The sequence below is a fragment of the Doryrhamphus excisus genome, linkage group LG15 (assembly GCF_037039965.1).
Source record: "Doryrhamphus excisus strain RoL-2023G ecotype Guam linkage group LG15, RoL_Dexc_Guam_v1.1, whole genome shotgun sequence".
Classification (NCBI taxonomy): Eukaryota; Metazoa; Chordata; class Actinopteri; order Syngnathiformes; family Syngnathidae; genus Doryrhamphus; species Doryrhamphus excisus.
Genome location: NC_136371.1, coordinates 1616199 through 1643541, shown reverse-complemented (window position 1 = coordinate 1643541; position 27343 = coordinate 1616199). Strand labels below are relative to the sequence as shown.

At 42.2% G+C, this 27343-nt stretch overlaps 1 protein-coding gene across 1 annotated transcript in view; it reads right to left on the bottom strand.

Annotated features, from left to right (window-relative positions):
• plxnd1 (plexin D1) overlaps positions 1-27343 on the bottom strand; it is an 84988-nt gene that overhangs the window by 32194 nt on the left and 25451 nt on the right. The window contains exons 8-15 of the mRNA XM_058052627.2: positions 20603-20702; positions 18376-18474; positions 16398-16487; positions 16121-16220; positions 14124-14281; positions 8490-8635; positions 3435-3540; positions 785-924 (exon numbers count right to left, since the gene is read on the bottom strand). Of these exons, the coding sequence (XP_057908610.2) occupies positions 785-924; positions 3435-3540; positions 8490-8635; positions 14124-14281; positions 16121-16220; positions 16398-16487; positions 18376-18474; positions 20603-20702 (939 nt within the window). The remainder of the gene's footprint in view (positions 1-784; positions 925-3434; positions 3541-8489; positions 8636-14123; positions 14282-16120; positions 16221-16397; positions 16488-18375; positions 18475-20602; positions 20703-27343) is intronic.

Below are 27343 nucleotides of genomic sequence, written 5' to 3'. Positions count from 1 at the left end.
CCCGGACTGGTGGCTAGCCAATCACAGGGCACATATAGACAAACAACCATTCACACTCACATTCATACCTATGGACAATTTGGAGTCACCAATTAACCTAGCATGTTTTTGGAATGTGGGAGGAAACCGGAGTACCCGGAGAAAACCCATGCATGCACAGGGAGAACATGCAAACTCCACACAGAGATGGCCCAGGGTGGAATTGAACCCTGGTCTCCTATGTGAGGTCTGCGCGCTAACCACTTTTTCCACCGCGCCGCCCCATTCAATTTAAATTATTATATATTAATAGTTTATCTTTAGAGTCAAACTGTCAAACTTATCGATTGATTAAAACTGATAATGATGGAAATGTATGATAAATAGGATTACATATGAGATAACATATCAATACAGTAAATATAGCATAACAATGACAGATTTTGGAAATAAAACAATACTTTAGCACAGTGGAACTTTGTTTAGCATCATGAATTCATTCTAGAAGGCTGGACTCTAACCAAAATGGATGTTAACTGAGTCAATAATCCATTCCAGAAAGCCAAAAATGTTAACACGAACCATATTTTTATTCAAAACACATACAAATACAGTAGAGGTACACTAAAAGAATACAGATAGACTCACACCGTAATATTAATATCATGACAACATGCTACCCAGGGAGTGAATGCAAACCAAGGCAAAATTGTGACACGCTAACCAAGGTTCCACTGTATTCAAAAAAGTGTCATTTCAAAGGTTTGAGAGTACAAATTGTGACTCGTGTAAAACCAGTACTCACTCCGTGATGCTGCATTCCTGCGTGTTGTTGACTGTCACTCGAACCTGAGAACCAATACCCAGGTGCTCCCCGGTTATGGTCACTCTGGTTCCCCCGGCACGAGAGCCTTTTTCCGGGTGCATGGAGAGCATCTTTGGGACCTGAATAGAAGGAAAAAAACTAATTATATACACGGTGATTGAAAAGTAACTCCCCGTTTTAAAATACTTCCTTCCATCCCACAAGAGTTCCTTGTGAAATCAGTTGGAGAAACTGCTGCCAAAAGTACTTAAAAATACTTTTCCGCTTACTCACACATATATGAATATACACACCAACACATGGGTGCTTCTCTACACAAAACAGGAAAACATGGGTGCTTCTCTCTCTGTTTCTTCTTGTTCCGGTATGAGGAAGAGGCTGCATGGCGGTTGAGTGGTTAGCGCACAGACCTCACAGTTAGGAAACCAGGGTTCAATTCCACCCTCAGCCATCTCTGTGTGGAGTTTGCACAGCCGCCCTTGTTGGAGTCCCTAGAGGGAGTACTGGGGAGTGCTACCTCGGGGGGATTCCCTTGGTCGTCCCGGGTGACTTCAACGCTCATGTTGACAGTGCGACTTGGAGAGATATGATTGGGAGGAATGCCCCCCACCGATCTGTACCCGAGTTGCTGGACTTCTGTGCCTGTCACAGATCGTTGATAACTAAAACCATGTTCAAGGGTATTCAGGTTCAAGACCCTGAGTTCAATGATTGACTTTGTGGTCATATCAATCGGACTTGTGGTGATATATTCCTTCCGATAGTGAGGCAGGACGCCGGTCAGACCCTATTGTGAGGGTCTGCTGGGGAAGGACTGACAAGTCCCCTTTAAGAAGGAGTTTCAACTCCCACCTCACAGCTAAAGAAGCCAACTGCGTTCATTCCACGAGGGACACAAGTTGCAGGGTAAAGATGAATACTCAGCTCTGCGTCATCATTTCCGCTGAGTCCGAACCCTGTACCCCCTTCATGAACCTCGCCTCCGGGGGAAACCTCTCATCCTCACTGACAGGATTCACTTCCTCAGCGTACTCATTGAGGAGACCTATTATGTGTTTGGGCGCCTGAGCGGGTGTAAGGAGGCAGATGTTTCCGTCCGAAGCTTTGAGGAAGGAGATAGAGGCAAATATCCTGTCGAACAAACTATTTTCCCTTCCTTCTACTCTCTTCCACTCAACCCTGCAGTCAAAAGCTTTAAAAACCTGATGATGTCCCTCATCGTTATGGATCAAGTAAAGCCTCTAGATCAGAAAAATGCATTTATTAAAAACAGAAAAATGAATAAACTTTGCTTTGGTTCCAATTTTCTACAATAAAAGCTCTGATAAAACATTCCACTGTTCTCAAATATTTTACTTTTTATTTTTCTACACAAAATAAGATGAAAAATAAATAAACAAATCAAGAATAAAGAAAATCAATCAGTAATAAATAAATATAATAATAATAATAATAATAATAAAACGGCAAATAATAAAAACTTAAGAAAGCACATATAGTTGGTGGGTAGACAAATAGTTTTTTTCAGATTAAAATGAACAAAGCATTATTAGAGCCCTGTAGACATGACAAAACACGACTATAGTCACATTTATACTCTTTTTATTTACAACATATTACGCAACTGCAGGGTCTTGAGACACATGCTAACTCGCAAACTAGAGAGCTAGCGACCTAAACGGTAGCCTTCAAGTTATTTCCTTTCAACTTAAATAGCCAAAAACTTACCACTTCCACACGGATAGGGAGGATAACTATTAACAGTTATTTAACCTTTAACATGAACATTAATCAAACGTAATAATTTTTTTTGGGTACATGATACCATACAGCATCCATATCAAACTTGCGCGGGCCGCACTAACATTAAACTTTCATACCAAAAGTTCAATTTAATAGTTCAATTTAATCCAAACATATTAGTTAAAAGTACTCACAATGAAACAACATGTTAAATAAACTCGACATAATTAAGTTATTAGAACTTTTTTAAGAACTTTGAGTGTGCATAACTTCATTTATTTAAGTACTTTGAACATTCAGGTTTACAATGCATGCAAGCATTATTTAATCCTAATGTTCACGTCATGCTAAAAGAATGAAGAATGTGTTCTAAATATAGAACTAGAGGAGGAGGAGTAAATACCGTCAAAAGCATTTAAAAATGATTACATATACGTATACATAATTCATTCATTAATGGATTCTGGAATAAATAATATCAGTAAACAAATGCAGTATGCGCTATTATGCGCTAGTATTTAAGTACTATTTAAGTAAGATTCGGGTTTACAGTGTGGGTATTTCCTGAGAAACCAGCGTGGGTCGAGGTCAATTAGCACAATGCTGGCGAGCTGACTTTGACTGCCGAGGCCAGCCTGCGGACATTATTTGTTTTTTCTGGCATCCTGGTCACAATGACAATGGCGCTTAGTTGCTGCTCAGATAAATGTTTGAAGATTCCCACACCCTCCCGTTCTCCGCAGCCGTGAACCGCATCTGTTAACATTCAACTGACTGACTGAATTCAGCTGGGGACGTTTCTCCCGGTGGGGAGTAGGAAACAAGAGAGAAGAGAAGAATGCGGAGGGGAGAGAAGAGAACAAAGATCAGACCAGGGAATACTTACCAAGTATGAGAAGCCTTCCTTTGACATCCCGGTCCCACTCTGATCCACTTCCACTTGTACGATATCCGTCCTTTCATGTGTAGATCTCCCAGTGACACACACCAGCCTGCACAATAACAACAATATGAAATCATATTCTAACAAACTTAATAAAAAGATACAACACAAGAACACAAACAAAGACACATGACAAATGTGGGACGCCGGCGCTTATGAAGTCATTCATCAAACCATATTGCATTTACATGTGAAATCCAATAATCCCTGCGATATTAAGAGATGTAAAGTTCACAGGATCTCGGACCAGATGTGTGGAGCCACACAGGAGGCTTGTTGGCTTGCCTTCTGGCTGTGATTAAGCCTTGTGTCATCAGTGTGCACTCGTCTAATATTAATGACAACGTGCTGCACCCAGGAACGGCAACCAACAGTGCGGGGGCGACCCCACTGCTCTACTGGGGTGAGTGAAAAAAGCAAAAAAAACAAAAAAAAAAAACAGTACTTCCTTACTGAATCCAGTCTCTATTTGACACTTTGTAGGCTTATTTAGTCAGGTGCCTGGATCGGATGATTGACAGAAGAATTGTGGGGGATTTACATATGTGGCGGAGCTGGGGCTCATGTGGGAGGGGCAGAAAGACACGCGGGTGAGCGTCGAATGGGGTTTGGCTGAGGTTGAGCTGTCGAGGCTAAGAGCGGCACTGTTCAGGAGGAGTATTTTTAGACCTCTGACGAGCTGAGCTCACAGTTAGACTATGGGAGCACTGTTTTTGCCATTACTGGGCACCCGTGGTCCCGGTTTTGGCACAAAGAAATGACCTTATTTTTATATTTATGGCTCTTTATTTCTTCTTCATCCGTGGTTATTCCGGAGCAGGAAACGAAAATGGATGAAAATATGCACTTTGTTGTCCGCTATCCAGAATAACATTCATGAGGTCAGACAAAGGGTTCATCATCTCTGTTTGATAAGGTCACATTCTTCCACAGCAAACTCATCCAATCATGTCTTTATGGACTTTTGCTTTGTATACTGCTATATAGTCACGCGGGACCAACCATTTCAAAATTCTTATTATTAACCACAAGTCTACCACTATTTGGCATTTCTTTCCGCCTTGGCTGATATTGGCTCATTTTCTTGCTGTGTGTTGTAGTTTCGTCTCAGACGCCGTTGACGTTTGTGGTCAATCTCTCTCTAATGTTAAAGCCTTAAGCTGCTTCAACTAAAATAACAAAGATGGAACATGTGTTTCTAATTGCATCCAAACCAGAACCTCAGCAGCATAAAACAAACCACATACATAAATAATACAAGAAATAAATCGATAAAAATCATCTTTGCCAACTTGCACTGACAGTCTTCAGATATGTGAGCTGGAAACCTCGTATTACAAACGGTCAGAAAATATTTCAATATTGAACAAAGCAAAATTTCTTCTCAATCAGAAATCACTCCACACTCTTTATTGCTCTCTGGTTCTATCATATCTTACTTATTGTGTGGGAAATATTGGGTAATAACTATAAAAGCAATCTTCACTCGCTAAATGTACTGCAAAAAAGGTCAGTAAGGATAATTCATAATGCCGCCTACAGAGAACATACTAACTCCTCATTTCTAAAATCACAAATAATAAAAAAATACTAAAATCATGATGTGCTATATATATCACTATATTGACACTTACTATGGTACCCATTATGGCATTGGATGCTCATATCACCTCCTAGTTCGGTACATGACAAAAAATAAAAAAAAAAATTTAAATGACATTTTTTAAAAAAAAATTTAGAAATTTTAAAAACCTTAAATTATATTCTTCCTACTCCTTTTGGACATGTGGAACTGTGAACTGATTATGTGATGCATTCAATTGTAATCTGACGCATGTTCAAATGAAATAAAACCATTACCATATGTACTTATTAATTACAAAAGCCTCATTCCACTTAATAGCACATATAGGCAAACAACCATTCACACTCACATTCATACCTATGGACAATTTAGAGTCGCCAATTAACCTAGCATGTGTTTGGAATGTGGGAGGAAACCGGAGTACCCGGAGAAAACCCACAGGGAGAACATGCAAACTCCACAAGGGGCTGCATCATTTCAATACTTGATACCATATGTATTCCAATATGTATTCCCATATGTATTCCCATATGTATTCCCATATGTATTCCCATATGTATTCCCATATGTATTCCCATATGTATTCCCATATGTATTACCATCTGTATTAAATATATCCAAGCAGGTGGATGCTACACATACACGAATGTAATGAAACACATAGAAGCTATGGTGAAATCTTTAGTTAATAAACTGTGTGTGCCGAGCGTGATGATAATGCCCCAGAAGCCAAGAGAAAGGACAGGCACACTCCAAATAGAAGCAGACAGGACCATGACTGACCCCTGAGCCACATTCCTATACCCCCCCACCCATCCCCACCCACCGTCCCCACTGCTGAGATGTTACTGACTTCAGAGGGCGATGTTTTGGCTAGTTTTGAAGTTGTCTCTGATCATTTCCCTGGAGTGGATGATGAGGATCATCAACAATCCGGTCCGTGTGTATCTGGCCGATGCCGTGTTGTGTGACTCTCACTAAATGGCCGGGGTACCTCGATGAGGACGATAATGAGAGCAATCTGCGGTGAATATCCAGAGGAGCACTTCAAGAAATGAGGTACATCTCGACTTGACTGCGCCATTAATTACAATGTTGACACCTCACAAGTGTGCGTTTCCCTTTTTGGTTCCCATTGGTGAACCTCTCCGCATCGGTCACGTCTCTGCAGGCCTCCACAGCCCCCGCCGGATGAGGTCACATATTAGGTTGATCTTTAAAGTTTGACTGTTAAAGCCGAGGCTTGAAAATAATGTGATGACAGACAATCCCATCCAATTACATCAAGCCGTCAGCATCCATGCTAGCTTTGCTGACAGTGTTGCATTCGCTGACATGTTGGGATTTGCTGAGGATACGCTTTGCTGTCATAACAGGTAGCCAATGATAAATCATCACACAAGATGAGATCATCCCAGGAGTGAAATGTGATTCGCCGTGTATTCTGAAAGAATGTTTTCGCCGGTTGGATTGACAGTTTGGACCTGCGGGTCACACCCACGCTGGTTTTAACACAATGATTGGCTTCACTGGAGCGCGACCAGATAAACAGTTCCATTTGAGCTCTTCATAGCGAGGAGAAGTTTGCACGTGTCTGTAGAGTTACTGACTTCTACCCGGCTCTGTTATGACGGCTGGCTCTGCTGTCTCCATGGTAACGCTGTGATAGTCCCTGAGCTATGGAGTCATTTAAAGGGAGAGGTGTGCTGCATACCAATAGTAGCGGATATACCATAATAAACAATAAACATGCACAGCAGCTTTTTTCTTATTAAGTCAATGATGGCGGCCCAGTGCAGGCCACGCAGCCAGGAGACCCGAGTTCGATTCCACCCTGTATGTTCTCCTCATGCATGCGTTGGTTTTCTCCGGGTACTCCGGTTTCCTCCCACATTCCAAAAACATGCTAGGTTAATCGGCCACTCCAAATTGTCCATAGGTATGAATGTGAGTGTGAATGGTTGTTTGTCTATATGTGCTCTGTGATTGGCTAGCGACCAGTCCAGGGTGTACCCCGCCTCTCGCCTGAAGACAGCTGGGATAGGCTCCAGCACCCCCGCGACAGTTGGTACACCTGTAGTTTATAAATGTATAAATTTTTTTTTTGTACTGTAGATTTCGTAGAACCAAACAAAACTCAGAGCATTTTTTAAATCTTTTAAACTTTTTTAAACGCGTCATGATGTGCTATACATATCACTATATTGACAGTTACTATGGTACCCATTATGGCATTGGTTGCTCATATCACGTCGTACTTTGGTACGTGACAAAAAAAAACTATATTAGGAAAGCAGGAAGTGAACAAATGTAACAGTTAGTGATTGTAAAAGTACCAGACGGAGGGGTAGGATTTAATAAGCTTTGCTTCTTCCTACTCCTTTTGCACATGTGGAACTGGGAACTGATTATGGGATGCATTCAATTGTAATCTGATGCATGTTCAAATGAAACAAATCCATTACCATTACCAAATGTGGCAATAACTGGTACTTGTGCTCATTGGGAGTGACCAGGATGGATAGGATCAAGAACGATTACAAATTGTTTACCTTAACTCACAAGTCCCAACTAAATGTGGCAATAACTGGCATGTACTTGCGCTCATTGGGAGTGACCAGGATAGACAGGATCATGAACGAGAACTGATTATGTGATGCATTCAATTGTAATCTGATACATGGTCAACTGAAATAAAACCATTACCATTAAAAAGGAAAGTGCAACTGCAAAATAATCCACCATGGGGCCCAAAAAAAATTGTGATTACAAGCAACTTTATAAAAAAGATAAGAAACACTATAGACTTGAGAGAGTGCATGATGTGATATTAAGAGGTGTTCCTATTGGTGGGCCACTATCATGTATCTACAAAAGGTAACTAAAATAGGTGTCCTTCACCAGTATCTTGTCTAGGCAATAACAAACTGATAAGCGTCTTTATCTCATGTGACCTGTTTTGCATTATTTTAATCAAGCAGACAGTGTCATTGCTCAGCTGAATGTAACCTCTAGTAGAATTGTGTAGCTGTTTTATCACTATTGCTTCACCCAGTCAATAAGTGCGGCTCACAGTGTGGCTGATGAAATTAATGAAGTAGGTCAAACTCAGACCTGAGTTTTCTTTTCTTTTCTATTTTCTTTTTCAGATAACATGCCTTGCACGTGACTGAAAGACTCACTACTCACAATGCCCTTAATGCCCCTGAGCACTTACCTGCCAGACATCAGGGTGGGTTTCCACGCTTGGTGACCCTTAATATAACCAGGAGTACATTTAGTACTGGTATTGGCAGTACAAAACCCTTATGGGAACATCTATTATGTCTATACATACATGTCTATACTATTTCAACACTTGGAGATGGCACATGCTAATATATGCATCACTGTGGAATTGTTTTTATTCTTACTCAGTAGAGATGGTGTAAAGCTCAGACAGGAGAGTGCAGGGTACTTCTCCGATGGAGACTTGAACTGCTTCTGCCCTGCGGCCCAGGTTCTTGCCTTGCACTGTTAAGCGGGTGCCTCCGTCCACTGGACCCCTCATGGGGAAGATCTGAAAAAGACAGAGTGGAGCCGTGAACAAGGAGATAGATGAGTCCGGTTCACAAGTCCAGTTATCAACCTCAGGTGAAAACCGGACTACAACTATAAATTATAAGCAGAGATTGAAGGCCAAGTGTTTAATGCAGGGATCGTTGCCATTGTAATGGTAATGGTAATGGTAATGGATATGGTAATGGTAATGGTAATGGTAATGGTTTTATTTCATTTGAACATGCATCGGATTACCAGATTACAATTGAATGCATCACATAATCAGTTCCCAGTTCCACATGTCCAAAAGGAGTAGGAAGAAGCAAAGCTTATTAAATCCTACCCCTCCATCTGGTACTTTTACAATCAGTAACTGTTACATTTGTTCACTTCCTGCTTTCATAATATGGTTTAAGGTTTTTTTTTGTTTTTTTTGTCCCGTACCAAAGTAGGAGGTGATATGAGCATCCAATGCCATAATGGGTACCATAGTAAGTGTCAATATAGTGATATATATAGCACATCATGACTGGTTCAAGACTCTTCATTCTTGTATTTAGCAAATTTATTTTATTTATTAATTTATTTTATTAATTTTTATTAATTTTTTGGGTGTTTTTAAACATTTTTTAATTTTTTTTATTTTTTGTCCCGTACCAAAAGTACTCGGTGATATGAGCATCCAATGCCATAATGGGTACCATAGTAAGTGTCAATATAGTGATATATATAGCACATCATGACTGGTTCAAGACTCTTCATCCTTGTATTTAGCAAACATCAACTGCTTGTTGTTGTTGCTATTCGATGTGAAATGAATTTATCCATTCAGAATTAAACTGTTTTTTCTATAATTTTGTTTTTAGTAACCTATTAATAGTTATAGGCTGCATGGCGGCCTAGTGGTTAGCGCGCAGACCTCTCAGCGAGGAGACCAGGGTTCAATTCCACCTTCGGCTATCTCTGTGTGGAGTTTGCATGTTCTCCCCGTGCATGCGTGGGTTTTCTCCGGGTACTCCGGTTTCCTCCCACATTCCAAAAACATGCTAGGTTAATTAATTGGTGACTCCAAATTGTCCATAGGTATGAATGTGAGTGTGAATGGTTGTTTGTCTATATGTGCCCTGTGATTGGCTGGCCACCCGTCCAGGGTGTACCCCGCCTCTCGCACCCCCGCGACCCTAGTGAGGATAAGCGGTAGAAAATGAATGAATGAATGAATGAATAGTTATGGATAGCTTCCCACAGAGGTAGCACACTGTCAAGACCGACGGGTCTTTTTCGTGTCTCACTGACTGAACAAACTGACCACTTCCCCCTTCCTCATCCAATCAGCAGTCAGAACGCAGTGTAGATGTATTCACGGACTCACGGTGAGTCGGATATTTCCAACTCTATTTCCTTTACTTCCAATTACAGAGCTCGCCGTGTGAGGCTTGTGGCTTCACGAGGCTCCGAAGCCGTGGGTTGCTGACCACTGGTTTAATGTAAGTGCTTACCTACTCAACACCGAGAGCCAGTTGAAAGGACCCACAATCTCAGTATACACACACATACACGCACACAAAGCCGACTCTTTAACTGTCTGAGCTTTTTCAGCCTTGACTCCTCTAAAGCGCATGCAAATAAAGAGCGGCTTAAGAGCCCCCTTCGCATCCCACAAGAGACGGCAGAATGAGGGAGGCGCGCTGGAGAGCCCAGCAGATAGGTGCACGAGTGTGAAGCCAATTTGGGGAACAGAGAAGCACACTGAATGCTGATGGTGCTACAGGAGAGAGAGTGCGGTGCCTCGACGGGAGAATGAATGCAAAGAGTTACTCCCTGTCGTGTTTTCATATATGCGACATATTCCTCGCCCGGCTATTTCTGCTGTTGTTCCCGCTCTCGCACGTCATTGAGCCCTTGTCTTTAAATCGCCATATTCACAGCCTCCGAGAGGAAGGACAGGACATCTCGGTTAAAGATAGCATCTCAGAAATCCATGATCTTGCCAATAGAGCTATTTTTTTTAATGACCCCCGGCCGAGCTGCGGTCGCTGTGACACCTCTGTGTTATTAGCTTGGCTCCAGCCCTGTTAGAAGCTGCACCGAAGAATGAAAACAGCATTTTTGTTTGGTCAAGGTGAGAAAGGAAGGTAAGTCCCTGCATACTGATAATCTGATGCCTCCAAAAGTGACAATGTGGAGCTGGGTAAAATATTCAGCTGGTTCAGTGAGTAAAGCTTTTTTTATTGTGGATGGAAAACAAAACCACACGTTTTCTTTGACTACAACACAGGAAATGGTGGTAATGTTTCTGTGGTTACATTACACCAGCCTGGGAGGCCACCAGGCTGTTACCTCCACCACATACACGTTGTTCCCATTCATAAACACAAATCCACATTCCTGCTTCCACATGTGACACCCACACTTTAATTTTAAATGCATACAATATAGCATGCTGGTGCGTTGGCCTCTCTACAGAGCTCAGCAGAAAATAAGACTATTTATTATCATCACAATGTACGTCTCTGTGGTGTTGTGGAGCGCTGACATCAACATCAGCTGGCGCGCTGTTCATTTGCACCTCTTACAAGTCGGTGAGGTTTGATTTACAGCTCAGCCTCCGCCGGGCCTCCACGGAGATCACAGGGTGGAAATGTGTCTACACAGACTTCAGCTCAGAATGATGACTGCATTGTTTCCTTGCATTCGGATGTCGCTACAACCTTGATCAAATGTTGTTTTTATAGATTGCTTGAGCTTTCATGTGCGGTCCCTGCATGCAAAATAAAGACAAGCTGAGGACAAATACAGGAAAAGCATTCCGATGACACTGGATGTTTCTCCACGCTCTGTCTGAGCAACCTTTCCCCCTAGCCTTGTAACGCCTCCTCCCATTTTCATGTTATAGATAAGCTATGTTTAGCACTTCCTGTTTTGGATGCCCAGACAAACAGTTCTCAACACTGTTGTTTTAAGAATCGGACACACCCACAGTTAGCACTACAAAAAAAAAAAAAACGTAAATCTTGTGTTAGGGGCAAGTTGGGAAGTGCCCCACAAGCTCCATCAGATAAAACTGTCGTTGATTTGATTTTAATTTCACCACAACCTTCAGTATGAAGGTAGCAGGCAGGTAGCATGAAATGGAATAGGAATAGGTGCAGATTCTGGATGATCTAGAAAGCTTTCTGTGCTGGTTATTGTGTGTGGCTGCTCTATAGGAGTCCACAACTCAATACAAATGGCTGGAAAAGGAGCATAATAGGCCATAATGCATGTGACTTCATTGAAATGACTGACAGGAGATCGTAGGTTTGTATCTCCATTGGAACATTTGTGTAGGTTCATTCACTGTACTCCATACAATCCTCCCATATTTTTAAAGTACTAGGATACTAGGTTAATTGGAGACTCTAAATCAGGGGTGGGCAAATATTTTGAGTTAACAAAATTGTCCGGGGGGGTGGCAGAACACATATTTAACAAACACATACACACACTATTTTATGCTTATAATTTTCCTTGAATTATTTGTGTAATTTTATCTGTAAAAGTGTTATACTATCAGCTCTATGTTCTCATGTCCTTTTTTTGGGAGCACTTTAAACATCAGACCACATCAAACTTTGTCATTTAGTTTTGTCATCAGTTTTTTGGGTTTTTTTTTTTTTTTTACTAAATAAGACATCCGACTTGCAAGTCATGTTGCCAGTTTGTGTGTTAAAAGTTAAAATACCTAGAAAGCAACTGGCGGGCCAGATTGAAACACTTGGTGGGCCGCATTTGGCCCCCGGGCCGTAGTTTGTCCACCCCTGCTCTAAATGGTCCACAGGTATGAATGTGAGTGTGAATGGTTGATTGTCTATATGTGCCCTAACAGCTGGGATAGGCTCCATCTTATCCTTGTAACCATAGTAAGGAAAAATGGTATATAAAATGGATTGATGGATCAAATGACTTCCAGTATGTCTGAGGTGTCAACAAGCTAAAATATCCCTCTCTTAGGAAATGCGTTCAGGAAAAGCTAATCCGTTCCTTGGTAATGCAAGGAGCCAAAGCTCTAACCTTGTTGAATTGTCTGGGAAAACATGGCTGCCAACACATTGCATCACACACCCTACAGAGCCGACGGAGCCGACGGAGCCGACAGCGCCGACAGAGCCAGAGCGGTGCTATCCTTCCAGCAGCCCGCCCCTCTCCAGAGGCAGCCAGTTATAGTTAGTGTTTGCATATGTGTGTGCGAGGGAGGGAGTCTTGCAACAATGGTCTACCCACGCCGGAGGAATCTAACTTCAGTCACACAAGAGTTACTGTGCCAGTATCCTTTTAGTCACACTATGCTGACAGCTACAAAGGACGACAGATAATCAGGAATTCTTCCGTAAGGGTCGCTTGTATGACAGATTGTGTACCTGCATGTGTGTGTGTGTGTGTGTGTGTGTGTGTCCACGTGCTTTGTTCGACATGCTAATTCTCCGGAGCCGTGGAGAGTTTTTATCTACAGGAAGTTCAGCCCGATTGGGTCTCATGTGAGGCGTGATTCCCTTGATCCTACTGAGGCAGCACGATAGAGTGTACGGCAACAATTTAGCTACGTCTTAACATCATTCATTCATATTCTACCGCTTATCCTCACCAGGGTCACGGGGAGTGCTGGAGCCTATCCCAACTGTCTTCGGGCCAGAGGCGTGGTACAGCCTGGACTGGTGGCCAGCCAATCACAGGGCACATATAGACAAACAACCATTCACACTCACGGACAATTTGGAGTCGGCAATTAACCTGTGGGAGGAAACCGGAGTACCCGGAGAACACCCACACATGCACGGGGAGAACATGCAAATTCCACACAGAGATGGCCGAGGGTGGAATCGAACTCGGGTCTCCTGGCTGTGTGGCCTGCACTCAGCCGCCATGCAGCTCACATCAATGAGAAAAAAGCAGCTGCACTGCTTGCATGTTTATTGTTTATTATGGTATATCCACTACTATAGGTTTGCAGGTATGGGCCCCATGGTGGATTATTATGTGTGTGTGTGTGTGTGTATATACTATATATGTGTATATATATGTGTATGTATATGTATGAATATTTGTTTGTATGCTGCATATATATATATATATATGTATATATGATGTATTTTTCTGCCGCATGATTTACAAACAGGCATCCGCCGGGCAGCTTTGTGTTGCGCAACAGTGGTGAATCACAACAAGGGTATGTGTTCAACTTTTAATTAGCCTCTAACAGTTAAACTTTATTTATAACTTTAATTATATTTCTTATATTATATTACTTATATTTCCACCTGCTTTGAAATAGGAAACATGCAATATACGTATTTGTTATCATTGTCATTTTTTCATGTAAATTGAGGCAGCAAAAGCAGTATCGGCCACAAATATCAGCCCAAGCATAATCGGCCATCGGTAAGGATGATGGAAAAAAATCGGTATCGGCATCGGTCCGAAAAATACCATATCGGTCGATCCCTACTTGTAATCCACTGTGCTCTTACCTTCTGGATCTCCGGAGCCGGACACTGATCTTTGATTGGCTGACAGTCATCCCTCAGTCTGCAGCTGTTTTCACACCAGCCACAAAGATGCCCCTGATCCTCACGGCCCCAGCATTGAGAACAATCACTGCTACCCACGCCGCAGTTGTACACCTCCACTAGCGGGACATACAGAGAAGATTAATCAACTTTTTTTGATTACATGTTTCTTTATTCTTTATGCTCGTGCATACATGGCTGCAAAAAGGCTGTGTCGCTGTTTGTGCATCTGCATATCAGACTGTGTATGTCTCCCATTAAGTCTGTTTTGTTTTTCTTTTCCATTTGTGATGACTCAGCTTGTTATGAAGCAATCGTCATGTCCGTTAACCACGCCAAATTTGGCGCTGGCCTCGGCTGTGCGTTCACACGGCCTGTGAGGCTCACATCTGGGCCTGGGAGAGGGAGGCCCTGGCTTGTAACTTTAGCGCTAACAGCACGCCAAGTTCAACAGCACTTCATATCATGTCTCTGTTGTCATGGCGATCTGAGTGTTTGAGCCACTGGACACTTTAAAGTGCATCTACATCCGACGGTCATTACGTGTAATTAGGTGCAGACTGAATATAAAATTACGGTAAATTAACAATTGTTGTCAAATTATATGCTGGGATTCCCAAAGTATGATTATTACGAGAGATTGACAGCCTAATAGTGTTTGTCTTTCAATCTGTATCTGTCTCCTGCTTTAATTAAACGCAACAATCTCAGCAGACATTGTTTTTAACACAGGTGAAATGCATTCTGGGAGCAGAGGTGGCAGTTATTCTTGAAAGTCTATAATTATACAGTGAACGCAGCATAGAACCTCAGTGAAGAATACAATACAATCAAAGCTCGGATTTTCAAAGTTTCATGATTCGGTTGTCAACAAAAATGTTAACCAAAACGTTTTTGTCTCGGTTATCATACAAAAATTGTATGTAAAAAGTGCTGTTTTACAGTATATCCTTTGGTAAGGATATTTTGCTGTCATTGATCACACGCCCAACACCAAATCGCACAATACTTAGTTTATGCAATACTACCATAGCCTGTATTTTTAATGACTCAGTTTTGCTGAGTCATTACTGCGTAAGTCCAACTGTGCTTGGAAAGTGTCTTTGTTACTTCTTCTTCTTTCTCTTTCGGCTTTTCTTTTCAGGGGTCATCACCGCAAATCAATCTCCGCCATCCAACCCTGTCTTCTGCATCTGTCTCTCTCACACCAACTAACCTCATGTCCTCCTTCATTACATCCACTTTAAACGCAGCATCCTTCTACCAATATATTCACTATCTCGATGCTATGTCCCAACCATCTCAGTCTGGTCTCTGTGACTTTATCTCCAAGGCTTCTAACATGTAATGTCCCTCTGATGTACTCCTTCCTGATCCTATCTATCCTGGTCACTCCCAGTGAGAACCTCAGCATCTTTATTATTGACTATGGTTGCAAAATAGACCACCAACGTTGGAAGTGCCATCTCGTTGATAAAGAAGGTGACATGTTCTCTCCTCTGAACATGTCCCAACCATCTCAGTCTGGCCTCTCTGACATGTAATATCCCTCTGATGTACTCCTTCCTGATCCTATCCATCCTGGTCACTCCCAGTGAGAACCTCAGCATCCTCATCTCTGCTACCTCCAGTTCTTTTTTCTGTCTTTTCCTCAGTGGTACTGTCTCTAGACCAAACAACATGGCTGGTCTCACCACAGTTTTGTGTACGTAAAGTGTTTTTGTTACTAACCATGTCTATTAGCCTGCTCTCCACTCCCACCCTGAAGTCAACTCTGTATTTCTATGCTTCTTTATTATCGACTGTGGTTGCAAAATAGACAGCTCAAGAACGTTGCAAGTGCCACCACTTTGATAAAGAAGGTGAGAATATTAAATTATTTTTTTGTTGGAGCCTTTGGAAGGTGAAAAGCGAGGCACCACAGTACTTAGAAGTGTTACATAACGATCACCACTTACCTTGCATGGGCTGAGGGCTGTCCACAAAAATGCCCTCGCTAAGGAATCCTGTCCTCCTCAGGTTGAGGTGGTAAATGTGACTCCTCTGATTGGTGGACAGCTACATGGAGACAAGGGCAGTCAGGAGCAGTATGACATTTTTGTATTGTACTTATGATTAAGCTTCAATTTGGTAACAATGAAAGCACAGCTACTGGAACGCAGCGTGCGCTAAAGTGCTATTGTTGTTTTAAATTGACTTACTGGCTATTTGTGGTAGGTAATTGTCGGCACTTACTGTCACACCACTGCACTTGACAGTAGAGCTGTTCAGCCATACGGCTTTGTAGCGCTGCTCCGTCCCCAAGTCACACATCAGCTCCTCCCCCTGTAATCATTTTTACGACTTATAAACTGGAGTTTTGGTCTCATCGGTGAGAATGTTTATCACAGTTTATTTAAATATTATCTAAGAACCGTGTGAGAACCCAATCCAATTTCACTCCCCCAAACTCCACGAGCATCTGTGAGTTGGTGACGCCTTCACCACAGAGACCAAGCGTGAGTGACACAAATTCACTGCGATGCCGATTGGATGTCAGTATGGATGAACTTCCATAATGAAACCTACAAGTCGTGTGAACATTCAGTTCCATTCCAGCTGTCCTGAGTGTGTGTTGTGTACACCAAAGTGTGTGGAACCCAAAGTCTGTCACCATAACAACACCCGGGAACAGGGCCTGGAGGGCCAGCGAGGTTAGACAAGGGACTGCCTGGCAACTTGTCTTCAGATAATCCGCAATGGTTGAATTGAGGAACGGGACTCTTTTTGTTTGCTGAAGATGTTTCACCTTCATCAGTTAAATCATTTGAAGTGTGGAATTTTCGTTTTTTTTGTCCCATGGTCGCAATAGAGTTGTTGTTGTGGTTGTTGCAAGGCGTGGCTGATGAACAACGGTCCTGCAAAACAGTAGCTTGTTTGCCAAATGTGGCCCGCAGGACACTAGTTTGAGGCCCCCGCCTTGATATGAAAGTTTAATGTTAGTTTGATATGGATGCTGTATGGTATCATGTACCCAGAAAAAATTATTACGTTTGATTCATGTTCATGTTAAAGGTTAAATAACTGTTAATAGTTATCCTCGCTATCTGTGTGGAAGTGGTACGTTTTTGGCTATTTAAGTTGAAAGGAAATAACTTGAAGGCTACCGTTTAGGTCGCTAGCTCTCTAGTTTGCGAGTTAGCATGTGTCTCAAGACCCTGCAGTTGCGCAATATGTTGTAAATAAAAAGAGTATAAATGTGACTATAGTCGTGTTTTGTCATGTCTACAGGGCTCTAATAATGCTTTGTTCATTTTAATCTGAAAAAAATAATTTGTCTACCCACCAACTATATGTGCTTTCTTAAGTTTTTATTATTATTATTATATTTATTTATTTATTACTGATTGATTGATTTTCTTTATTCTTGATTTGTTTATTTATTTTTCATCTTATTTTGTGTAGAAAAATAACAAGTAAGATATTTGAGAACAGTGGAATGTTTTATCAGAGCTTTTCTTGTAGAAAATTGGAACCAAAGCGAAGTTTTTAAAAAAAATTTTGTTTTTAATAAATGCGTTTTTTTGTTTTTTTTTGAAAACTTGATGCGGTTCAGTCTCACCCAGACCAGACCTCCAATGGCCCCCAAGTAAATTGAGTTTGAGACCCCTGGCGTACACCAACTACAAAAGTGGCATAGCAGTGCGCATATTCTCAGGTCAAGGAAAACGCCGTAAGCAAATTTTCGGCCATATTTTGTGCGTACACAAGAGCCCTCCCGGCCTCGATTCAACCTTTGTGGATTACCATGAACTGGATGATTTAGAATCTACACATCTTGTCTGGGAAACATTTTTTTTAAATGTCCTTATCAGCGACCATGCCTACATTCAGATTAGGATTAAGGATGAGAATATGAGTTTTGAAATGTAATGTGTTGTTCTGCCCGGTTGCCCTGTCTGCTGACGGAGACATAACTTAGTGGACAGTGAGCAACATAAACAACAAAAAAATATCCTTGCTTGTTGTTCATTCTCACCACGTACACATCAGCCAGCCTCGGCGTTTGCTCATTTACAGACCAAAAATCACAGCACACAAACTTCCATCTGTGCCTCCCTCAGCTTGAAGCAAACACACCATATGCTTCTGTTTTATTCCACTTATTTTCACAACATGTATGTTGGCCCGAGTCCAACTTCAGAGGTAGACCATGTGTGTGTCTGTGTGCTACCTCCTGGAGGTTGTTCAGGGATATGGTGAAGTCTTGGGCCGCCCCCGATGGCGATGGAGGAACCTCTGCGGCCACCAAGCTGGGACAGGAAGCTGCATTCTGAGGGGTTTATGCAGGAAGTGACATTGAGCAGTTAGAAAAAGACAATAGCTTTGCAGCATACATCCGCAAACTAAAATAAGTTTCCTGTTTATCTGGAGGAGGTAGGAGGAAATGAGAGGGTGAAGTCTCACTTGGAGGAAAAACAACAATGGCTTCAAATAGAAAGACGATGAGGGATTAGAATAACAGACCCACTGGACAGCTGAACAGAAAACACCCGGCACCTCCTCCTTCGTCATGTTAAGACATTTATGGGCTTTGGGACTTTAAAAGGTAAACAGGAATGTGCTCCCAAATATCCAATGATCCATATCAAACATCCATTACTTAACTAATTGAAGTGTATTTTTTCAAAGGGTCTTGTGATGCAAAACCAAAGAGTGGACATCCACCGTAAGAAAGCTTCTAATTCTTAACACAATGAGCAGTTTGACTATCATCATCATGTGATCAGAGCACCGTGAGTCACAATGTTTCCTGTTTACTGGGAAGAAGTGTGACTGGACATTACCACCAAACTCCTGACCTCCTCAGCCAGACTGGAGGCAATATGAATGCTAGCATATTAGCTGAATTAAATCTGGTAGACATACTCTATGAAAGAGTTGAGTCATAGGTCACTGGAATTGGGCCTGAAAGTGAGCTTGCTGTTTTTAAAGATGTTTGATGTTTTTTTTCATTAGAAATAAGCATCTTTAGTCCTTTCTAGTACTTTTCAGTCATTCATTCATTCATTCATTTTCTACCGCTTATCCTCACGAGGGTCGTGGGGGGTGCTGGAGCCTATCCCAGCTGTCTGTGGTGGCCAGCCAATCACAGGGCACATATAGACAAACAACCATTCACACTCACATTCATACCTATGGACAATTTGGAGTCGCTAATTAACCTAGCATGTTTTTGGAATGTGGGAGGAAACCGGAGTACCCGGAGAAAACCCACGCATGCACGGGGAGAACATGCAAACTCCACACAGAGATGGCCGAGGGTGGAATCGAACCTGTGTCTCCTGGCTGTGTGGCCTGCACTCATATACCATGCAGCCCCCATCAATGACTTAATAAGAAAAAAGCAGCTGCACTGCTTGCATGTTTATTGTTTATTATGGTATAGCCACTGCTATTGGTATGCAGGTATGGGCCCCATGGTGGATTATTTTGCAGTTGCACTAAAAATCTTAAAAAAAATATATACATTTATAAACTACAGGTGTACTGACTGTCGTAGGGGGTGCTGGAGCCTATCCCAGCTGTCTTCAGGCGAGAGGTGGGGTACATCCTGGACTGGTGGCCAGCCAATCACAGGGCACATATAGACAAACAACCATTCACACTCACATTCATACCTATGGACAATTTGGAGTCGCTAATTAACCTAGCATGTTTTTGGAATGTGGGAGGAAACCGGAGTACCCGTAAAAAACCCACACATGCACGCAAACATGCAAACTCCACACAGAGGGTGGAATTGAACTCGGGTCTACGAGCCTGCACGCTAACCACTCATCCACTGTGCAGCCCTAAATCCAAAACAATACAATATATTTCAATATCAGTGAAATAACAACTGGTACGTTTGAGGTCTTTTTTCATTCATTTTCGTCCAATTTCATAGTTTGCTTTTTTAATGTCTCACTCGAATGTGTCAAGGATAGGAAAAAAAATCTCTGACTCTCTTGGAGGGGAGGTCGTTTGGCGGCTCTTGTTGATTTGCATGAATAAATATCTCGACACTGAACACTGTACAATAGCGGAGAAAAAGCACAGTCTCATATTCAGGTAGCGTTGTACTCGACGTCAGCGTAAGCACCCGTTTTATTTAGTAAAGGATGTCATTATAATGGATTGCTAATCCACATGCTGACATATCAAAAGAAAAAAAAGATAATAGCAGAACCTTCCGGTAGATTTTATGGCTGTCTTTCTCATTTCAATAAAAAATGCATTCATAATCCTCATAACCTTACCCTGAAACTCGACATGCTTGTTCTTGTCAGGCACCGACTGAGCCAGATCATGGCAGCATACATTCAAATATCGGACATGAGAAGGTCTGGCTTCTATCTCAGGCTGTGGGCGGCGGACTTGTGATAATACCAGATCCTCAGAGTGTCTGTGTAACTCACCTCCAGCAGGTTATGCTTTGACTCCTCTTTGCTGGAGACACACCGGTGGTTCTCCTGGTCCCAGTAGCATTTCCACCTTGTGCTCAGGCAGCTAATACACCTGATGGACGCCAAAAGGCAAAGGTCAGATCATGTGGATGCACAATGACCTATCACCTCATTTGTTGCACAAACTGAACCGGGTAAAGTGACTGCAAAGCCCAAAGCTGAGCTACAGAAAAAGGATGTGATGATGTGATGATAGTCATAGAGCACATGGAACCAAACAGTCAATGATGATATTCAAGCCTATAGAGGAGGAGGCACCTTACTTCTTCTTAATGTATTTCACATCTGAGAGATGATCATGTACTGTATTGTGTGCATTTCCTCACATACTTTGTATGACAATATGATACATAACCCTTTCATAACGCCAAACAGGTCCCCCCCTTCCCGGTGAAGGGACTTTGGAATGAGGTTGCCAAAATAGCGGCACGTACAAAACGACAAGATTAGCTGAGTTGATGCTAATCTACTTTTTAATTGTTGGTGGTGACACATTGTTCTCTGCGGGGGTCCACATGTGTTCAGGTTTTCTGTTCATTTTGAATGAAGTGATGAGGTTATGACTTCAGCGATAGTGTAGTGGTTCACTTGGCTGAGTGGTTGGCTGTTTAAATCTGCCCTGTGATTGACAGGTGAACGATCAGTCACTTTATTTACTATATTTTGAATTAAATTCCCTGTGATTGGCTGGCCACCAGTCCAGGGTGTACCCTAACTCTCGCCCGAAGACAGCTGGGATAGGCTCCAGCACCCCTGCGACCCTCGTGAGGATAAGCGGTAGAAAATGAATGAATGACTTTAATTCAAAATCAGTAGAATAAATAAAATATGTAACACACAATGCACAGCATGTTTACATTTAAAAGATCCCAGTATCCATGGTTTTTATGTACTAAAGTCCTGGGGGGTGGGGGGGGGTATTTCTATGGTTATAATAATATTAAATACTAAACATCACCAAGGTACATCATGGACTGTCAAATGACAAAAAATTGTAATCAAATTAATCACAGGTTTGAAGTTAATTAATCCTGATTAATCACAACATGGCTGCACTGCAGACCAAGTGGTTAGCGTGCAGACCTCACAGCTAGGAGACCAGGGTTCAATTCCACCCCCGTTCCAAAAGAAAAACAAAAAAAGTTAGAAAACACTTTACATGCATGTGGTAGGTGCTGCTGTTTTGGTTAGCAACAGAGTTCAAATGGGCTTAGCGGTTCGCTGTTTAATGTCATTTTTTCCCCCAAAGAGGACAGTTTAATGGAGATTATCTTCTGTACAATAAATACATTCTGTTTCCTGAAGAAAAAAAAATCCTGTGCATATTTTCTGTCATCACCTTCAATGGAAGAAAACGTCCACTGTTTTGTGTTATGCTGATTCTGAGGTGTGTGTCTTACGACCCGCTGTGGGACACCCCCACTATACAATATGTGTGAGGAAACAGAGTGTGTGTGACTGTTTTGCCTCCAGGAAGAGACAGATGTCCCACACCAGGAATGATAGCGCCTCCAGTAATACCAACACTCTCATAAGGTTTTAGATTGGGGGGACTGAGGTGTGTGTGCCCGTGTGTGTTGGGGGTTGACTGACAAAATGTAATGGAAAAATGTCTGCATGTGTGTGTGTTTGTGTGTGTGTGTGTGCGTGTGAACTGATTAGAAGCAGACGGCCTCCTCAAGGCTCTTATCAGCTGCAGCTTTTGTGTTTTCACTGAATCCCTTTGCGTCATACTATAACCCCCCCCAGTATACCAAACACACATAGTAATAGCAGCCAAAGGTTTGGACACCCCTCCACATTAGAGAGCGTGGGCTCTATTTTTGTAGACCAGGCGCAGGCGGACTTGGCAATTTTCATGAGCAGCGCAGTCAGGCGCAGCGTGGCGCACCCACGCACCCGTCCCTGCGCAGGATTGGAGTGCGCATCAGAGGCCACCATGCGCATCATGCACCACATACGTACATACGCCACCTCGTGGGACACGTCATCTGTTGCTGACAGGTACATTGAACACAGCATCAGGCTAATCCAGGCATCTTGCTTGTTTTCCACCAGCATTCCTGCTCTACACCACCAAATGGGAGAACCATTGATCCTCCTCATCTTCCTTGAGAAAAAATTAACAGTAAAGAAATATATCCTATAACCAGATTTTAACAACCAACTTTATATTAATCCTTGTTTTTAGTTGTTGTTAATTATTAGCTGTCTAATGACTCACTTGCTCATTTGCATACTAACAGTGATTGGATGGTTACTGATGGGAGGTTAGGGAGGTGCGATCTGGGCTATGAAATGATGGGTGCATCTGTCTCGTTCTTGGAGAAGCCATTTATTTAGGGGAGTGCTAACCACCCCCACCCCTTGGCTGCGCTTCACCTGCGCCAAAAATAGACCAGGTCGGAGCTGGCGAGCTTTTGTCACAAAATTGTCAATGCACTAAGCTTAAAATGTGGACACCTCCCCCTGGTGCGCCCCCAGTGTAACAAATTAGCTGGCTGCTCACGGTGGTGCGCTGGACCAAATTACCACTACGTGGGGTGCGCCACTTTGCACTGCGCCATGAAATTAGAGCCCCATGACAGAAGATGTCGAACGTTTTGACTGTTACTTTACATGACATACGGTCCAAATACAGATTTTTACTTTTTGTCTAACTCTGGTAACCAAAGGGTGGTTGCGGGTCCCCTGCTGTCATAATGACCACACACACACACACACACACACTAAATACACAAGCAGGTCTGCACTCTCGGGGCCTCTCAGTGGACACTGCGGTTAAACACACATCTTCAATCACGTCTGTCAGAGCGAAATATAATATAATATAAGTTCAGTTTCACGAGGACAAAGTGAGGCTGAGACGGGTGAGCAAGACAAAAAAAAAAGGGGAAAAAAATAAAGAGGTGCCAAAACCTGAGACACAGACCCAGAAGCAAAACAAGGAAGACGTTTGTTTAAGAGTGTGTGAAATATAAAGAGAGTGGGAGGCAAGTTAGGTGATTGTCCTACTGGGCTGATTGGTGTGAGTGGAATGCAGGGGTCTGGTTACCATTAAGACTTTGCCTAGAGACCACTTTGAACACTCTGAGAGAAAACTCTTTGAACATACACATTTACGCTTTCGTTCACACAGAATGATACACACGAGGAGTTTCATGATTGGAGTCATCTTGACAGTGTAAATGTTGAAACATTAATGTCTTTTATGACTACATCTGTTTTACAAGTGGCTCATAATGTAATGTCCGCCACACACACACAAACACACACAGTAATGATGGAATTACTACTTCTTAAAGGTAATTTCATACCAAACCTTTGCAGTATGGAAAATAATTCATATTTTTGATTCACAATAAATGTGTTATGACGTTTCAAATAAGTAATTCAATAGATCACACACAAATAATCAAAGTGATTTCTCTTTTAAAGGGGATCTATTATGCTCATTTTACGACCCTCTGTATTGAGTTGTTGACTCCTATAGAGCAGTTACACACAATAACCCGTACGGAAACTTTTTTTTAGATTTTCCAGAATCTGCACCTATTCCGGCTGTATTTCCTTGGATTTGTGCTTCTGGACAAAACGGTCAGTTTTAATTGATTGGTCACATGCCCAAAGTGCTTCCTAACTATAAACAAACCCCACTTTCTAATATAAATTATGATGATAAATTGATAAAGTCTTTGGAGAACTAATTGAAAGGTGTTGGCAGCTCATGATCTACTGGTTGGAGACCCCTGATTTTCTGTGTATGAACTCGGAGTCGTAGCGTAGCACCGCTGGTGCGGTGGAGCTCAGAAGAAGCCGAATGTGTGGCAACCTTGCCTGCCCGAGGAAGAATACTCATTGTCCTACACACTTTGTCAGAGGCGCTGTTGGTTGCAAAGCGTGTCCAAAATTCATGCGCCTTTCCCAGCGAGAGTGCACTGCTTCTGGCTCCAGCAAAAGTTTGACGGATATTTCACGTTCAGGACAATATTTTTCTCTTGCTGGGAATCACCAACTACAATAACTTCTGCTTGAGCTTGTTTCGTAAACAGAGCAGCAGAGCTCCGGGGAGGAAAAAGAGCTTACAGCCATGCCCATATAAGGAATGCCGCTCCTCTGTGACATCACAAAGGGGCAGTTTTGCCACGCCTTTTGAAATCGAGTGTTTTGAGCCATCCCAAACTTCTTCCAGGGCTCACTTCCAAATGCGGAAACCTCATTATCTGAAACTTTGACATCGTTTAACACGGGAATACAACATTCTAACTACATTTATAGGTCAGAAAAGTGGAAAAAGCATAATAGGTCCCCTTTAAAATGAGGTTCTGAAGATCAGTTTGAGCAACTACTCTTTTGTCTTGTTTTTTTTTTAAAGGCTGTCCTCAGAGACACAAAGGTCATTACTGAAGGCTGCGGCTTTGTGGTTAAGATTGCCTTTTCAGATTGACTTGTTTTGTTTGGCACTCGCCAGTTTAATTGTATTGCAATTTAAATGTGATATAAGTAAATAAAACACGGTAAAGAGTTCATTAAGCTTCGATGATTCGCTGGTGCTCATTTAATGAAATCACAAAGTCAAGTCGGAAGATGGAATTTGCACTGTAATAATACAATCGCCGGTGCTGTGATACTTCCTGTGCGGCAGATTTGCATTAATATTATTTGCATTAATGCGGAATTTAAAACAAGAACATTTATTAAAAGCAGAGTGATGGTCACACGAAGAAAGCGCACATTCAGGCCTCATTGAGTAGAAGTGGGTCATGAGATTCTCTTTAGGGATTATTAAAAAAACAGCTTGAAGTGATTAAAATCAGATCGAATACAGCAGCTCGGCACTTTGCAACCCAATGCTCATCCTGTGAGAGTGGCACTTGGCTCATTATCACCTTCGGCAAACCCGTCATCTAATTTCACACTCCCCGGCCTCACTGTGCACGGAGGCTCGTGCGCACAAATTGGGTGAAGTCTCGCTCACATCCACCTGTGACTGCTGCGTTCACACCTTCACACCATTCACACAAAAGCAAAGAGAAGCCACGCGCCCAAGCGGTTCCAATCTGACGGCTTCAGTCAAAGACACACACGCCGATGCCCCTCTGAGCCTCGAATCTGCCCATCAGATAAAGTGGATCCTCTGACATGGTCCAACATGCGAGCGGAAGCCAGCTGGATTGCCTCCAGATATGAGAAAACCCTCTTTGTGACCGAGCCCTACGAGGTTCAGTCCTTCACAAAAACAAACATCAGTATGACCGGCCAGACATACATATCCAATTTCCTTTGGCTTAGCGTTACAGCATATTAATCGCACGTTTGATCCTGCGCCGGGAAAACCTAGAGCGGGCCAAATATAAAATAAGCCCTGCGAGGGAACGCGACAGTACTGTTTACCCGCCGAGGCTGAAATAGTAAGCAGAGGAAAGAGAAGGACGCTGGGGACAAAGTGGAAAGGCCTTTAAGGCAAACAGAAGCGCTACCGTTGAGTCGTGCGCCGCAATGCCGGCATGACATTTATGTGAGGCTGCAAGTCGACAGCCTACATTAGCGGATGATGCTAATCTTAGCTTATTGGTATTCAAGATCCATTTAGGAGGGTTTATTTTCGCAAATCGAGTCGCCGACTGGATGCATGATCTTTAAATGTAAAGTTCAGTGCTGCGAGAGCGTCTGGCTTTTGGAACATGATGTCATTTCAAGACAAAGCATCGTGGGATAACATTTGATTTGAAGCTTTCAAATAGAGAGAGACGGAACATTTATTCATATCCATATCCGCTCCGCTACGGGTAATCTGGAGCTGTCACAAATATGCCCTAAATGTGGATAAACTCTCCCTGTGCTGGCTTGTAATCACTGTATTTTCACACAAAAAATATGTGTCACAACAACGGGTGCAATTCCACCCTCGGCCATCTCTGTGTGGAGTTTGCATGTTCTCCCCGTGCATAAGTGGGTGTTCTCCGGTTTTCTTCCCACATTCCAAAAACATGCTAGGTTAATCGGACACTCCAAATTGTCCATAGGTATGAATGTGAGTGTGAATGGTTGTTTGTCTATATGTGCCCTGGGATTGGCTCGTGAGGATAAGCGGTAGAAAATGAATGAATGAATGAACAAGTTTGGCCAACAAGTTGGCTCTTTGCCTCTAAACCAGGGGTCTCAAACTCAATTTACTTGGGGGACACTGGAGCTCGGGTCTGGGTGAGACTGGGCCGCATCAGGTTTTCCCCCCCAAAAAAACAAAAAAATAATTTATTAAAAACCATAAAATTTAAAAAACTTCGCTTTGGTTCCAATTTTCTACGAGAAAAGCTCTGATAAAACATTCCACTGTTCTTAAATATCTTACTTTGTATTTTTCTACACAAAATAAGATGAAAAATAAATAAACAAATCAAGAATAAAGAAAATCAAACAATCAGTAATAAATAAATAAATAAATACAATAATAATAATAAAACGGCAAATAATAAAAACTTAAGAAAGCACATATAGTTGGTGGGTAGACAAATTATTTTTTTCAGATTAAAATGAACAAAGCATTATTAGAGCCCTGTAGACATGACAAAACACGACTATAGTCACATTTATACTCTTTTTATTTACAACATATTGCGCAACTGCAGGGTCTTGAGACACATGCTAACTCGCAAACTAGAGAGCTAGCGACCTAAACGGTAGCCTTCAAGT